General features: G+C 41.0%; 2 protein-coding genes across 2 annotated transcripts in view; one reads left to right on the top strand and one right to left on the bottom strand.

Annotated features, from left to right (window-relative positions):
- GLUD1 (glutamate dehydrogenase 1) overlaps positions 1-17,232 on the bottom strand; it is a 41,560-nt gene extending 24,328 nt beyond the window's left edge. The window contains exons 1-3 of the mRNA XM_060103242.1: positions 16,537-17,232; positions 650-730; positions 45-100 (exon numbers count right to left, since the gene is read on the bottom strand). Coding sequence (XP_059959225.1) covers positions 45-100; positions 650-730; positions 16,537-16,990 — 591 coding nt within the window. The 5' untranslated portion in view covers positions 16,991-17,232. The remainder of the gene's footprint in view (positions 1-44; positions 101-649; positions 731-16,536) is intronic.
- A 68-nt stretch (positions 17,233-17,300) lies between these two features.
- SHLD2 (shieldin complex subunit 2) overlaps positions 17,301-17,526 on the top strand; it is a 95,129-nt gene continuing 94,903 nt past the window's right edge. The window contains exon 1 of the mRNA XM_060079922.1: positions 17,301-17,352. The gene's annotated coding sequence lies outside the window, so the exon portion shown is untranslated. The remainder of the gene's footprint in view (positions 17,353-17,526) is intronic.

The following is a 17,526-nucleotide window of genomic DNA, read 5'->3' as shown; positions in this document are numbered from 1 at the left end:
CTTTGTAAATGCACCATGTGCACTAATGTCACTTTGATACTTACGGTATAGTTCTTGGGATTGATCTTAACACCAGCTTTGGCACCCCCAAATGGCACATCTGAAAGAGAAGGCTGAAAGTTATTATTCCATATAAAGGCTAGAAGAATTAAAAAGGCAGAAAAAACTGTGTAATATTATAAAAGTGTGAAACTTTTAGCTTTAGTTTCAGAAAATTCAATAAATAAACCCACAATCTCTTCTAAAATGTTGTACCTTAAAATTCTAGTGAACAGAAAATAGACTAGGCAAATTACAATGCATATTTAATCAGTGTGCTTTACTATTTCTAAAATGTAATGGCATATTTATTTTCCTTTTACTATGATTTGGTCTTATTTAAAGAGTATAGAAAGGGATTTAAACAAAGATCTACACTTAAGGAAAATTCAATTAGTTCCTATAAAGTCCCCATTAAAAAAAAAAAGACTAAATCTTAATTAAGACTAATTGAAAAATGATATAAGTCAAACTGTGCAACCTAAAACAAAAACAAAAAACCCCCCACTTCTGATGAGGTATATTTCTCTAACATCTTAAAAGTAACCTTGTATGCAAACATATTTCCCCAAAGAGTTCTTATTAGGTAGCAGCAAAGGAGACCACTTACCAACCACTGCACACTTATATGTCATCAGAGAAGCCAGAGCTTTTACTTCATCTACACTCACATCAGTGCTGTAACGGATACCTGGCGGTTTAAAAAAAAGAGGGGGGTGAGAAAGAAGGGGATATATTTAGAACATCCTTCTGGCATGTTGAAAAAAAAATTCTAGAAATTGAAAATGTCCACACTTTTTATGGTTATTTTCAAGAACACCTAAAGTAGCTTATGACTAAAGAGTCGATAGGGGGACTTCCCTGGTGGTCCAGTGGTTAAGATTCCATGCTTCCGCTGCAGGGGGGGTCGGGTTCGATCCCTGGTTGGGGAACTAAGATCCCACATGCTGCGTGGCTTGGCCAGAAAAAAAAAAAAAAAAAAAAAAAGTCAGTAGGAAAAAAGCTGCTAATTAGATACCCAGAAAGAGCGACAGAATGAGCACTGAATTTGATTCAAGTATTTTCATATTTAAGAGAATAAGATTGGTGAAGTTCACTGTTTGCTTTCTGGTATGAGTAGCATCAAGTAGGGTTTCTGGGGATTTCGAGATAAGATAGCCCTGTCCTTCAGGGACTTATAACCCAGTGGGAAATAACAGTAAATATGATTTCACAGACAAAAATTACCCTCAAATGAATGCTTTTTATACTTTCAGGGAGGCAGTAACTCCACGGAGGCTTTTCTTTCTTTTACTTTTTGCTTTAGGTGACTTGGTAGCAGAGAGTTCAAGAATTTTGCTATAGGCAAATGGATAGTTAACAGGCTTGACAGTTTCAACTTGAATATCAGATGTCTAAATAGAGGTTTTGGCTTCAATGGGGTATAACCAAAGAGATCCTTACTTGTAACTCCCTTCACCCACTGCCAGCCTCTTTCAACCAAGAAGTGAGAAGCTTGACAAAGTCATCTCTCCTTCCTGGAAATGAGCAATTCCCTTCACTCTTCTATAAGGATGGGAGGTAGCCAAGCAGACAGGCAACTCGGAGTCTTAATGCCCCCAATCCTCTACCAAACTAGATGTTTGGTAGAGGGGACACAGAAAGCGGCTATGCCCACTACTTTGGTTTTGGGGGTCTTAGTCAATAACCCTTACAAGTTTTGCAGGGTTAAGCCACCTCTCATCCTTTTAGTGCACTGCTTCTCAACCCCAAGGAAGAAGGCCTGAGTGAGGCTGATGTTTGCACACTGCTTGGGGCTCCCTGACACTGAGTCCAAGTATGGGGGCCCAGGGACACCTCTTAAAGGATTCTGGGAATAAAAGTTTTTCAGATAGAAATACACAGTATTCTCATGGACCAGCAGTTTGAGAAAACTCCCTTAGTCATTTGAAAAAGCTGGCTTCTTGGATGTTTCAGAAAACACCTATCTAAACATAAACGACACGTTTCAAGAGAATTCATCTGTCGGTATATGATCATAAAGAGCAAATTCTGAAACTGAACATATTTCTTTGTCCTATCAGAAAAATAAAATGAATATATTTAGAAAAGTAAACTCTTAGAAAACTGTATCTTGCATATAATGGGTTCTCAGATTATTTGTGGAATAAATTGTTATTAAAATTTTAGAATGAGAAATGACAGGGTTTGTTGTTTTTTTTTTTGCATATAGCAGATACCTGTTGCTACAAGCTTGCTTCCTCATTTTGTTCAGGTCTTTATTAAAAACTTTCTTCATTCTGAGAGGCCCTCCCTGACCACCCCTTTTAAAATAATTTAAAATAGCACTTCTTCCTCATCCCCACTCTCCAGCCCCTATTTACTTTAAATTGACTTTACGTTTGTTTACTCTCCAGCTTCCACACCCACCCACCCCCACCCCAGCAAATTAGCACCATGAAGACAGATTTTCTTTTGTCTACTAATTCTTGGTGCCTAACACAGAAAATTTGCGTGTATTAGGCACTCAAATACATGTGGAATAAATATGACTATTTCTTGACTCTTAAAACTTAAGGTAGAAAGACAGAATCCATGTTAAAATTGACATACATGTAAGTCAGTGCCTGTGCATATTATGGAAGGAATAAAAAGCACTAAAAAGCAAAAGTACCAGGTCCTAAAAACTATTCCAGAAAAAAAAAATGCAAAATTTGTAAGTAATATTAAGACCAAACACTGGTTTCAACAAAAATTGCTTAATTAAAAAAATTTTAAATTAAAGTATTCATGTATACAACATAGTAATTCACTACTTTTATAGATTATACTCCATTTAAAGTTATTACAGGGACTTCCCTGGTGGTGCAGTGGTTAAGAATCCTCCTGCCAATGCAGGGGACACGGGTTTGAGCCCTGGTCCGGGAACATCACACATGCCACGGAGCAACTAAGCCTGTGCGCCACAAATACTAAGCCTGCGTGTCACAACTACTAAGCCTGCGCTCTAGAGCCCGAGGGCTACAACTACTGAGCCCGTGTTCCACAACTACTGAAGCCTGCACACCTAGAGCCCGTGCTCCGCAACAAGAGAAGCCACCGCAGTGAGAAGCCCGAGCACCGCAACAATGGGTAGCCCCTGCTCGCCGCAACTAGAGAAAGCCTGTGCGCAGCAACAAAGACCCAATGCAGCCAAAAAACAAGAAGTTATTATAAAATGTTGGCTATATTCCCTGTGCTGTACAATATATCCTTGTAGCTTATTTTATACACAGTAGTTTGTACCTCTTAATCCCCTACCCCTATCTTGCCCCTCCCTCCTGGTAACCACTATTGTTCTCTGTATCTATGAATATGTTTTGTTTTGTGAAATTCATCCATTTATTTATTAAAATTTTTTATTTTACTTTTTAAAAATTAATTAATTTATCGAACCCGTGTCCCCCACATTGGCAGGCAGATTCCCAACTGTGCCACCAGGGAAGTCCCTATTTATTTTTTAGATTCCACATGAGTGATGACATACAGTATTTGTCTTTCTCTTATTTATTTAACTAAGCATGATACCTTTCAGGTCCATTCATGTGGTTGCAAACAGCAAAATTTCATTCTTTTTTAGGGCTAAGTAGCATTCATTTTTATATTATATATTATTTATATATGTAACATATATATAATACATAAAAATTATATATATATACATCTTTATCTGCTCATTTGTTGGATGGACACTTAGAGTGCCTCCACATCTTGGCTATTGCAAGTAATGCTGCTCTAAACACTGAGGTGCATGTATCTTTTTGAATTAGTATTTTCATTTTCTTCAGATATATACCCAGGAATGGAACTGCTGGATCCTATGGTAGTTCTATCTTTACTTCTTTCGAGGAACCGCCACAGTTTTCCATAAATTGGCTGCACCAATTTTATACACTCCCACCAACTCTACTAGCGTTCCCTTTTCTCTACATCCTCACCAACATTTATTTGTGGTCTTCTGTCCATTTTTTAATCAGGTTGTTTTTCTGGTATTGAGTTGTATGAGGTGTTTATATATTTTGGATATTTAACCCCTTATCAGTCATACCATTTGCAAATATTTTCTCCCACTCGGTAGGTTGCCTTTTCATTTTGTCCATGGTTTCCTTTGCTATGCAAACACTTTACAGTTTAATTAGGTCCCATTTGTTTATTTTTGCTTGTTTCCTTTGCCTTAGGAGAGGGATCCAAAAAAATATTGCTATGATTTATGTCAAAGAGTGTTCTGCCTATGTTTTCTTCTAAAAGTTTTATGGTTTCTGGTCTTACCTTTAGGTCTTTAATCCATTGAGTTTATTTTTGTATAATCCATTGAGTTTATTTTGTACAGCATGAGAAAATGTTCTCATTTCATTCCTTTACATGTAGCTGCCCAGTTTTCCCAGCACCACTTACTGAAAAGACTATCTTTTCTCAATTGTATATTCTTGCCTCCTTTGTTGTAGATTAATTGACCATAAGTGTGTGGGTTTACTTATGGCTCTCTGTTCAGTTCCATTGATCAATGTGTCTGTTTTTGTGTAAGTACTATACTGTTTTAATTACTGTAGCTTTGTAGTATAGTTGGAAGTCAGGGAGCATGATACCTCCAGCTTTGTTCTTTTTTCTCAAGACTGTTTTGGCTATTCAGGATTTTGTGGTTCCATATAAATTTTAGGATTATTTGTTCTAGTTCTGTGAAAAATTGTTATGAGATTTTTTTTTTTTTTAATTTTTGGCTGCATTGGGTCTTTATTGCTGCGCATGGGCTTTTCTCTAGTTGCATCGAGTGGGGGCTACTCTTCATTGCAGTGTGTGGGCTTCTCATTGCGGCGGCTTCTCTTGTTGTGGAGCACTGGCTCTAGGTGCGCAGGCTTCGTTAGTTGTGGCACGTGGGCTCAGCAGTTGTGGCTTGTGGGCTCTAGAGCGCAGGCTCAGTAGTTGTGGTGCACGGGCTTAGTTGCTCTGCAGCATGTTGAATCTTCCTGGACCAGGGCTCAAACCCATGTCCCCTGCATTGGCAGGTGGATTCTTAACCACTGCGCCACCAGGGAAGTCCTGTTACGAGATTTTGATAGGGATTGCATAAAACCTGTTGATTGCTTTAAGTAGTACAGACACTTTAATATTATGAATTCTTCCTATCTATGAACACAGGATATTTTTCCATTTCTTTTTTTTTTTTCTGCACGCGGGCCTCTCACTGCTGTGGCCTCTCCCGTTGCGGAGCACAGGCTCCGGACACACAGGCTCCGCGGCCATGGCTCGCGGGCCCAGCCGCTCCGCGGCATGCGGGATCTTCCGGGATCGGGGCACGAACCCGTGTCCCCTGCATCAGCAGGCGGACTCTCAACCACTGCGCCACCAGGGAAGCCCTCCATTTCTTTGTATCTTCAATTTCCTTCAATAATATCTTTAAGTTTTCAGAGTATAGGTCTTTTATCTCCTTGGTTAAGTTAAAAAAATTGTTTAAATACTAAAATGTGTTTATACAAATGGTCACTTAGTGAATAGGCATTACTTAGGCATATTATTTAGTGGAAACTATGCTAGGCCAGGGAGCTGGGTTGGGTGCAGTGCCCAGCATTTCCTAACTAGGTGAATTCACCCCAATAGCAACTGCTGTGGGCATCTGCACTTGCTCACCTGGAGAGGTGCAAACAATGCTCTTAGGCTTCATGCCAGAATTGCTTGGGATAATGTGTTTGAGGCAGCTGGCACAGTGTCTGCATGTGGTCAATACTTCAATCTCAACTATTTTCACTGCTATTATAAATATTGCAAAGTAGTGGCAAATAACAAAGAAATTTAGTTTTCAAAAAGTTTAAATGGATAGGATTTTAAACAAACAGCTCAATACTTTGATTTTATTACTTCTCAAGACAAATTCATGGAGGTGGTAAAATAGTGCTCTATTAAGAATCAGCATTTTTCCTATTACAGTTGAAGCACTTTTTTCATTGTGCTTTTAGAGTCTATGGAAATAGTCACTAAGTTACATTAATTTTCCTTGCTTTCTTAAGCGGGGGAAAAGTTACTTTCCCTTACCCAGTGCTTATAACTAATGCATTCAGTGGGAAACGAAAAGCAGCTTGAAACACTAACATTCATAAATCAGACAGCAATCCTAATGTTCTAGACTTAAATGCTCATTAGAAACCAGGCCCCTCCTTCTACAAAACAGTGTAAACAAAGTCTATTTTATTTCAGAAGTCCTGGAATGATATGAGTCAAACTGCATGTAACAAAAAACATGTTTCCATTGGATGGCACCCAGGAATTCCTGTCTGTAAAGTGAAATTTTCTTTCCTAGCCACACCCATTTAGAGAGCTCAACTGCAAGACACTGAAGAGTAGTAGTTACATAAATCACCTCACTCCACAGGCATTTTCTGCAGGTTAGGAACCAATGAAGACTTCTAGTGAACTGAGGCAAGGGACCACTATAAGGAAAGTAGTGGAGTCAGGGGAATAAGCCCTGGAACTGATAAGGGTGAGAGACCTAGAAATGAATGCAGGGGATGCCTGGGCTAAAGAAGACATATGCTTTCATTTTTAACTTTCCAATTAGTGATACTTGAATGTTTTTACGTGCAGAATTTGGCAGATATACTAGTACAGACTCCAGTAATACGGGAATTACCCACACCCAAAGAAAGGCTAGTTACTCTTCTTCTTCTGGGATTGGAAACCAAAGATAATTACTCAAAATATACTGCCACCTGAAAATTCTTTACCACATTCTAATGAATGCTAAGAATATGACTGCAAAAAAGACAATATTCTCCAATAAATTTGTAAATTCAGCGGATGAGGAGGTATTAGCACAATTGGTGTACATGAAGGACAAAATGATGTGACATATACTTTGAAGTCCTGAAAGAAGGGGAACACCTAGCATTTCTGAGTGCCTACTGTATATCAAGAATAGTAAATATGAAGACAAAGTCGTTCAATAAAGCCAAATACCCACATGCATAAAAGAAAACCAAAAAACCTTAAAACATTTTAAACCAAAATGAAGCAAGAAGGACCTTATTTGCAGTATGAACATTCTCACTTTTTATAAAACCAAGCCTTTCTTTCCCTCTTTTCTGTGACACAGAAGGCTAAAGGTAAGCAAGACCAACAGGGATTGGATGGGGCACAGGGATAGAAACTAGAAGGAACAACTTTTATTTCAAAAATGGAGAAGAGAATATTATAGTTTTTTGGTGTCCTAAAGTCTTAGAGCCTACGCTGACACTAGCATTGCTACTGTTTGGGAAGAGATCAACAGGATCTTTGAACAACAGATGTAACCATGGAGGTAGATGCTTCCAATGGAAAGCACGAGTCCATGGCTGGGTACACTAGAAAGGGAACTGGGTGATTATACAGATGTGGACCACAGGTCTGATGTCATTATAAATGGGGTCTCGTGGGGAGGAATAAATTAGGAGGTTGGGATTAACGTTTACACACTACTCAATACTCTGTAATAACCTATCTGGGAAAGAATCTGAAAAAGAATAGAAATATGTATATGTATAACTGAATCACTTTGCTGTACACCTGAAACTAACACAACATTGTAAATCAGCTATACTCCAATATAAAATAAAATTAAAAAAGAAAAGAAAGAAACGGGGTCTAACTAAACTCAAGGACCACGGCTGAAAGAGTAATCTGTGCTTTCAGCTCACCAGAGGAAACTAAAGAAACACTACCCATGACAATGTTTATTATTTATCAAACTTGGTAAAATTGGAGGAAAGGCTGGTGATACAACTTTGAAATCATACCTTTGATTCTCCAGATGAATTAACTTAACATATAGTTATTTTGAGCTAACTGGTAATCAGATGTTTCAAAAGAACATTAATGAAATGCAGACCTCTGCAAACTATACACAGCACAAAACATTTCTCAGCCTTTTAACTTAATTCCCAAATATTTTCCTTACTACCCTCAAGAGCCTAAGATTGGTGTACAGTAAGTTTTTCTAGGAGGAAAAAAAAAATCAAAAGCAAAAACTGACTAAGTTGCTATGGTGATAAAGAAAACACACCAGCTGATTACTTTGAAAAAGATGCAGTGAAAAACACAACTGAGTAGCTTGAATTTTTCTCCCTTTTGCTAGCTGACTCAAACCCAAAAACATACAAAAAAGCTCCTAGCGACTAAGTCACCATTGTTTTTTATGATGAATCATTAACTAAACACATTCATGAAAATTCAAATAGGGTTTTAAAAGTTACTTGAACCTGGATCTTTTAACAGGGTTTGATTTACTGACCAGAAATTCAAATTCCAACTGTATTGTCTCTTTTCAGAAGCTATTTACTCAATAACCAAGAGCTCTACCACAAGTACAGAACCCCAGAAAGGCAAAGAGGACTTAGAACTCTTAAAATTCATGCACTAATACACTTGCCATTTACTCATTAGAACCTATTTTCTCACTTAATATTCCCTAACTCTCAACAGAAGAGCATAACAATTAAAAATGAGAGGAGGGAAAGGAGCAGTGAGGAACCAGTACCTACCCACCAGCAAGTAATGACCATGTAAAATACTAGAAGTCTCACAAAAATTCCTTCAGCTCCAGGAAGGAGCAGTTAGTACAGGAACTAAGGATTGCTTGACAGTATCCATGTACTGTTCCGTGCAAGAAGGCAGGGAAAAAACACTTTACAGTCTTAACCCATTATCAAAATATTTATTTTAAGCATTTTGAAAAGACAAAAAACTAAGCTTTCTGGGAAGCAAATGTTTAGCTGCTGTTGGAAAAACGAAATGAAAAATATATTTCTTCTTTCCATTAAAATTTCAAAATTATGTAACACATACGCACGTTTTCAAAATTCAAATACAGAAAAAGCTAATGTCTCCTGATTACCACTTATGACCCCAGTCCTTAGGGGTGACTGTTCTTGGCAACTTAAATGTATATATAACCTTCCAAGTCATTTCCCTGTATTTATGTACATACATATCTATAGAACATAGAGCTGTTTTGTGTTTAAGTATTTAACTTACTGCCCGATGGATGGAGGAAAGAATATGAATTAAAAGGGGGATTCTGTTAATTTTTGTTTTATAGATTCCTTATTCTGATAATAACACTAAGCTTAGTCATATCTTCATACCAAACAGGTCCTGGAAATGATGTTAGTAAAATTGGTGAATATAAAGTGGATAACACTTAGTAAAAGACAACAATTTGTTATAAAAAGGTTCAAAGAGGTAAAGGCTCAAAATTTCAGATATCTAGTTTCATATCTATTATTTACAAGTCTAGGTGATATCTGAGAGGGATCTTGAGAGGACGAGAAGAATTATAGGGATATGGGAGACAAGGTAGGGACCGGCACCACACTGTTTTTTTGCAAGGGTAAGATTGAGAAAAACATTCGCCTGCATCTCCATTTTTCCTAAGGATCATTTTACACCAGATTCCCTTTATTTTCAAAATTCAATCCTCTTTCCTAGTAACACTTCTTTCCCTGATACCAGTTTTTCTACCAGTGACTCAGATGAGAGTTAAATCTTTGACTCCCTATTCCATATATTCTACCTGTAGGGGAATCCTGAAGCTAATCAGGAGCCCATCAAGAGTTGCCTCATTAGAACAAAAGGTGCTCTTATCACCCAGGAAATTCCAAGGGATTTAGGAACTCTGTATAGGATGCTCCTACCACCCCCCATAACTCAGGAAATTACAAGGGTTTCAGGGGCTCCTTGTCAGCAACTGGAGTCAAAGGCCAAATATTAGAACAATGGATACTCCCAGAACCCCTATCACTAAGGAAATTACAAGGATTTTAGGAGCTCTGTATTAGGAACTGCGGGCAGAGACTACATAAATATTTATAAAACCTTACTTTTCACTATTTACAAACATATTCTGTCCTCATGACCCCAACACACAGTCCCACCTCCTGCCTGAGCTGATGCCACCCCCTCTATGACACCTCTATCTGAAATGACCTTTCCCCAGTCTAACTCCTAACCAGCCTTCCCTACTTCCAAATCAAGATGGTCTTTCCCGGGCATCTTCCTTGAACTCCTGTTGCAGTAACATATTACCCAGTGTGCTTCCAACTATGTCACTTATTGACCGGTTCCAGGAAGGGAAAATCAACCTTTGTAATTTTCATTTGTGTCATCTTTCACATTTTCCTCTAGCCAAGCAGAAATTTAGAAAAATTAGAAGGTCAGACAGACTTTCTCCAAGAACAATCAAGAGAATAGCAATTCATGATAAACAAAGGCTTTTCTTAGTTTTTAGGAAGAGACACCCAGAAGGAAGCCATTTAAAAATTAGTGACCTGGGCTTCCCTGGTGGCGCAGTGGTTGAGAGTCCGCCTGCCAATGCAGGGGACACGGGTTCATGCCCCGGTCTGGGAAGATCCCACATGCCGCGGAGCGGCTAGGCCCGTGAGCCATGGCGGCTGAGCCTGCGCGTCCGGAGCCTGTGCTCCGCAAGGGGAGAGACCACAACAGTGAGAGGCCCGTGTACCGCAAAAAAAAAAAAAAAAAAATTAGTGACCTGGGCTTCCCTGGTGGCGCAGTGGTTGAGAGTCCGCCTGCCAATGCAGGGGACACGGGTTCGTGCCCTGATCCGGGAAGATCCCACATGCTGTGGAGCGGCTGGGCCTGTGAGCCATGGCCGCTGAGCCTGCGCATCTGGAGCCTGTGCTCCACAACGGGAGAGGCCACAGCAGTGACAGGCCCACATACCGCAAAAAAAAAAAAAAAAAAAAAGTTAGTGACCTGAGTAGTAATAAGTTTTGACTAACTCTAAAGAATAAACATATTGTGAAGTGCTAAAAAAATTATTGCACTGAAGACCCATAAAGATACATGAAATAACACTCTGGTGGAGAAATGAGTTTTTCTGGCCAACATAAACTGTTTAAACACCAAAGCTCTTGAAACCTCTTTCAACGGAAAACTCTTTAAAATGTTCCTTCATTGCCTAAGTAATCACAACAAAAGGGACTGGTAAAGACATCACCTGTGAACGCATTTATTTTCTAGCAAGAAGTTAGGTCTTCTAATAGCTATTAACAAATTTCAAACGATCCAAAGTAGTAGGAATCATTGTGTTGACGGCATGACATGACTCTCAATCAGTGCTTATCCCATGATACAATTTGTAACTTTTTACATGAATAAATCCAGACAATGACTAAGAAGGTGGGTGCTGGAAACAGATGGCTGGAGCCTGAACCCAACCCTACTACTTACTGCTGTGTAACCCTGCTAAGGGAGACCTCACTCTTCAGCCTTAGTATCTGCATCCGAAAATCTGGGTCAACAGTGCATTCATGAGGTTGTTCTGAGGAATCAAAGCAGTGATGCACGAAAAGCTCTTAGCAAAATGCCTGGTGTACACGTAAGAGCTCAATAAATGCTATTATTGCTATCCCTTGTTTTGCCAGTTGACCTTTGTGAAGGCAGACTCTCCCAGGTACAGCTGCCTTTTGAAAAGTAACTAAAAATGTCTTGAGCAGCCCTCTCCCAGATTGTCTTCTTGCCCTTCATAAAACCTGTCCTGCCTTTATCAGTAGTATTTCATACATTAACACTTCAGTCTTGATAGTGAGTACTTCAATCTGCAATAATTTCTGCCTCTGGAAAGAGGAAAACACTGATTCATCTGAATAGCTAGGTCAGTTTTAGATAATAGCTGTGGACTTAAGACTGTTCACGGTTATCTTGTAGGAAAGGATTGGGAGTAGGGCTGCTTCATTTTACAACTTTCACTATTATTAGAACATTTGAGTCATACGTATGTATTTTAACAGGGGTTTGTTGGGTAGAGCAATTATGGGCCATTTATGAATCAATGTGCTTCATTAAAGTGATATTAAAGGTTTTTTCCTTTATTATTTACATTATAACAACCTAATTATTATTGGTTGTTGGCAAAGCCCTCAGTATCTTTAACATAATTGGATAAGAAACAATTTTCCTAAGCAATCTAAATTATCACCAGTAATCTAAAGTTAGTTTCTTCCCACTGTATAAGTTATAAAATCTAAGTCATTTCTTAGAAATTTAAACATTGTCAGTTTATCTGGAGTTTGATACGTACTATTGGTGTTTGTCCTCCAATTTTTGATGCCCCAATTCCTGAAAAGTGTCCTTTGCATATTAAGTGAGCAGTAAGGGTTTGTCTTCCTGCATATGGGGTTTTTACTGCCAAAGCAAACTAGCTAAAGGGATTCACACAAAGTGACAGGAAGACTGAAGAACAACCTGGCTTACAGGTCTCAACCATTATCATAGCTCTTCATTCCCTAGTATTTTCGGGGAGGGCATTTGGCTCCCATGAAAAAAGAATACCTTTATAACAGCAACGCAATTCAGATTTAACTAAAGAAGTATTAAAAACAACAATAACTCGAGGCTAAGGGCTAGAGGATAGAAAACATAAACTACCTGTGTTCTAACTGAACTTCCAGGTTGAGTTAAATTTATATACAAAGACTACATTTACCTTGTGGCAGCAGATGTAGACACATACTCACATTCTAAAAATATTAGATAGTGTGAATTTATTCAAAGTTACCTGTTTTGATGGTTGTCAGTTCAGCATAGGAGAAATAAGTAAGAAACATTTTTTTTTTTTTCCAGTGAAAGCAAAGGATGTCTCATTTAAAAAGAGTATCAGAGACCTACTAGAGAATGGACTTGAGGATATGGGGAGGGGGAAAGGTAAGCTGTGACAAAGTGAGAGAGTGGCATGGACATATATACACTACCAAACGTAAAATAGATAGCTAGTGGGAAGCAGCTACATAGCACAGGGAGATCAGCTCGGTGCTTTGTGACCACCTAGAGGGGTGGGAGGGAGGGAGACGCAAGAGGGAAGAGATATGGGAACATATGTGTACGTATAACTGATTCACTTTGTTATAAAGCAGAAACTAACACACCATTGTAAAGCAATTATACTCCAATAAAGATGTTAAAAAAAAAAAAACCACAGTATCAGTACTTTCTAGTGTTTTCTCAAGAAGCACTACCATTTACCACAAACTTAGATCCCAAAGGCCGAGGGGGACTTCAATACTGTAGTGACTCCAACCCTTAGCTGGCTGCCCTGCCCCCAACCCCTGTATCCTGCCGCCCAAAGACCAGAACAAAGACCACCTATCTCCTACTGTTTCTTTTTTTGCATTTTGGCTCTTAAAAACAAGTCAATGGGTTAACATAAGGTACACTTTTTTTTGGGGGGGGGTGCTGATATTTGCAGTTAAATGAAAGATTTAGGTCAGTGCATCAGGATTCCATCAACTTTATTTAAATGATAATTTTAGAAAGTTCTAAGAGGAAAAATCAGTCACAGGAAATTTGGACTCAACATTTTTAATCTGAAGACCTGAGGGGGGTGGAGGATGGGAGGACAGGAGGGAATAGAAAGTAAATTGACTCCTATATCAATGAATTGCTATCATCAATCTCTCTACTTCTCCCCCAATGAGTTAAATAATAAATTTCCTTCTAAAAAGGTATATTAATCTCAGGTCGAACCAGGGCCAATAAAATACAGAGAATTTATTCTGAAAAAGTTAACAGGAATAATCACTGATAATGTTTTCAAACACATAAGAACCTTTGAAAGTCTTCTTAAAGCAAATTCCCACAAGGTTCATCTTTACTGAAAATATTTTTAAGGCCTCCCTTAAAACTTCCTTTCAGAGCATGAAGCACACTCTTGCAAATCCTTAACAGATACAAATCTACTGCTTTCATTTAAATATGGTTATGTGGGAAAAGAAGCACAAAAACAGTATGTATTATTAAATATTTACTTATTAAATATTTACTCAGTATAAAGTACACATCAGCCACCCTCAGGTCTTAAAACCACCTGTTTCCCTTACCCATATTATAAATTAGATTGTTGCTTTGCTACAACCTTGAGAATTTTATGTTGGAAAACTCAGGTGAACGGTTGCTATTGATGAAAGATTAGAAAGCTGAGGGTTGGGAAAAGGATGATGAGGAGCAGACAAGGGTCCCCCCCAACTCAAAGAAGTTGGTCAAGAGGCAGTTGAGTTAGGATGGGGAGAGCAAAGTGTGCTTAGGAGGGTAAGTTCGCATGGCTTATCCAAAGCATTTAAAAAAATCACAGTCACCTAATATATGCTATATTTCTAAAACTAGAGTGAGACCAAGGAGGTTAACAACTTTCTTGTACTGTTTAATTAGAGGGAAAAAAACCCACCGAAAATAAGTCCCTCTTGGAATATATATTCTCTGCAACAAGATGGGGGCGATAAACGGGTAGGAAAATCCCAGTGTCATGAACGCAAAGCATGGGTGTCTACAGTACCCCACTTTTGCTGATCATCTATTTAGTATACTGTTCATTATCTTAAGCACTCCCAAAATATGTTGAAGAGCCTGCATAGCTATCTGATCCTCCCCCATCCTTTTCTCCCCATAAAGTCTTTCAAATTTCTTAAGATAATAAATTTATCACTTTATAGAGGCTGATTTTCTTTCACATTATCTTGCAATGCTTGCTACTATTTATTAGTTGCACTTCCGCTTCTCTGTTAATATGCTGGGATTTAGTAGTGCTTTCACTAGCAAGCCTTCTTGTAAATGGGATAAATAGAACAGAGAATTGTATCTTACGTTCTAGTAGGAACAAGTGTTACAGTAACAGTGCTTTCTGTAGCTGATGCAATTTGTTGCTAGGTTTATTATTATTTTGGTATAAAACTGCTGTGGCAACAGGAAGAGGACTAACAAATTAGGGCAAACTTTAGTTGCTTTAGTGAGTCTGTGGAGTTGTGACTCATGATAGGAGAGGGCCTGGCATAGAAAGAACAGAATAATATAAAGAACTTCAAGGAAACGAAGTCAGATCCTGCAGGAAAACAAATGGACTGGTTTCGCTGCATACCTTTTAAGCAACTGGAAAATACTGCCAACAAGATAGTATATAAACTTGATGTCCATTCTAAAGAAACACTGCAATTTAATATTTGCTAACTTTGCCTCTTCTTCCAGCATCTTTGCTTTTCTTGGGAGCTTGAACTTGTATTCTTGGTTTAGAGAATAAGGAAGTGGATAGGAAGAAGGCGCTGTAGAAGGCGCTGTAGATGGACAGTGTATATGTTTTATGTGGTATTGGAGCTGGAAAGGGAAACCAGAGGTCAAAGCGGTTCAAAAGTTGGTTTTAGAAGAGGAAACTGAGAGCTAGAGGATAATTAAGCTCTAAAGGTTAAGTCCTAGAAGTGGGTGGGGTCAATGCAAATTTAGCAAGTAGTAGCGGTAAATCATTTACCTTTGCAGTTTGAAGCAACCTTTGTTCCTGGGCTAAGAATGCCAGCAGAGCTCAAATTTTTCTGCTAGAGAGATTTCTAAAAATCATCCTTAAAAGTCAGCTGGTATAAAAGAACACTGGACCAGATTTACTGAGACAAAGGGTCTAGTCCAACATCCTCTGTGCTTATTAGCCAAGCAACCTCCAGCTAGACTCTACCTCCTCGGGCCTTTATTCTACATAATTTTTTAATAGAAAAAAATGGTTTTGCCACGTTACTTTTAAGCACTATTAAAGATGCACTGTGCGATTTTAAGGGGGGATAAGTGTGGGGGGGGAGCCTTTATTTGCTCAAAGAAGGCAATCTGACTGCAGAAGAAGCCAAATCTACAGACATTCAAAAATTTAAACTACAGGATAACTTGGTGACTATCAAATTTTAACCGACTCATCCCCTTTCTTTAAGCACTTTATCTTTTCCTCAAGCTCAAATCTGGTGCTAGCCTGGATCAGTACACACCCCCAGGGCTATTCCATTCCATTGGCTGGCGGGCCGTCCTGCAGTCTACACCCTTTAGATTTACTGTCAGGATGCCTGGTGTTTGTCAGATGTTACACTGCTCATGTATTACCTTTTCTGTGTGTGCAAAACTGAAACTGCCAGAGTAGGAAAGTAATTTAATAAAAGATCAAAGTATAATTAATAAATTCATTTGGTTAGTAAAACTCTGGATTTCAAACCTAAAAGGCAATTCATTTTGTATGTTCCTGTATCATCTGTCACTGTTGTACAAAGTGAAAAAATCCGAAAACAATTATTTCGTGGTTTGCGTTCGCTTGAATCATAGAAGCCCACAAAATCTTGTAGAGGCACAATCTGATGGGCCAGTCATTTCCTTTTCTACAAGTGATTTCCGTCAAGACCCACCCTGTTCGTCACAGTCGCTAGGATCAAAAGAGCGATGCAGTGTCTTCTGCATACAGCATCAACAAGCATAAGCAGGGGATGACGGCTCGCGGGGGATGGACCAACTACGTGGTGGGGACAGGGCGGAAAATTCACTATCCACCAGAGCCTGACACATCCCAGGCCGGGGCTGGGAGGGAGCGGGGAGCGTGGGAGGGGGACAGTGCCTGCCGGGGCTGAGTCGAGCCGTGACCCGGAGGCAGGAGGCCGGGCGGGGCAGGGCGGGGCAGGGCCGCGGGACAGGGCGCGAGGGGCTCACCTCCCTTGCAGGGCGTGCGGTGCTGGCTGTGCTGGGCCCGGTAGCCCTCGATGACCTCCCAGGAGCCGTCGTCGCGCCGAATGGGGAAGGACAGGCTCAGCACATGGTTGCAGGGCTTGATGATCCGCAGGATGCCACGCACCCGGTTCCGCTTCTGCTCCTCGCTCTCCCGGGTCTTGAGGTCCTCCACCAGCTTGTCCTCCACGATGCTGGCGCCGCGGTCGAAGAAGCCCTCCACCATCTTGAAGAAGTTGGGGTCGTCTTCGCGGTCGGCCGCCGCCTCGCTGTACTGTCGCCGGCCGGGCGGCGCGAGCCCCGGCTGCGGGGCGGCGGCGGCTGCGGCGGGCTGCCCGCGGGCCCGGCACAGCAGCGCGGCCGAGTCGGCCGCCGCCGAGCCTAGGGCTGCGGGCCCGACGCGGGACAGCAGCAGCGCTTCACCCAGGCACCGGTACATGTCGGCAGGACGGAGGCCGCGGAGGCAGGCGCTCTCACAGGCCCGGGGACGGACAGAGGGAGGAAGGGCCCGGCGCGGGCTGCCCTTTTAAGCTGCAGCTTCCTGCCTTCCTGGCTGTCCCCTCCCCTCCGGCGCTCGCCGCCTAACGGGAGGACGGACTTAGGGTGCAGTGGGCCAACGTCGCCTGTGACTTGCAGGGCAGGGGGCGCGCGCCGCCCAGGGAGCCGGGGCGGCGGCGTGCGCCGGCGGGAGCTCTCGGGGGCGCGCAGGCGCGGGCCGTCCTGGTGCGCATGCTCGCAGGGCGAGGGGCGGGGCGAGGGATCCCGCAAGCTTCCGGGATCTGCGGGGAGCAGGTGTCTCAGGTTTGTGCGCGGCCCGGGCTTCGTCCTGGGGGGTATTTTGCCGGGGGAGGGGGTCTCCCTGGGGAAGGGGCCCACCCGCCTCTGGGGGGCGCTGAGAGTCCGGTCCCGGGACCGCGCGCGGGTGAAGGTGGTGCGGTCTGGCGGTGGGCCGAGGGCGAATGAGTCATGGGTGTC

This window comes from Mesoplodon densirostris, chromosome 1, assembly GCF_025265405.1.
Source record: "Mesoplodon densirostris isolate mMesDen1 chromosome 1, mMesDen1 primary haplotype, whole genome shotgun sequence".
Taxonomy (NCBI): Eukaryota; Metazoa; Chordata; class Mammalia; order Artiodactyla; family Ziphiidae; genus Mesoplodon; species Mesoplodon densirostris.
This window is presented reverse-complemented; position numbering and strand designations above follow the sequence as displayed.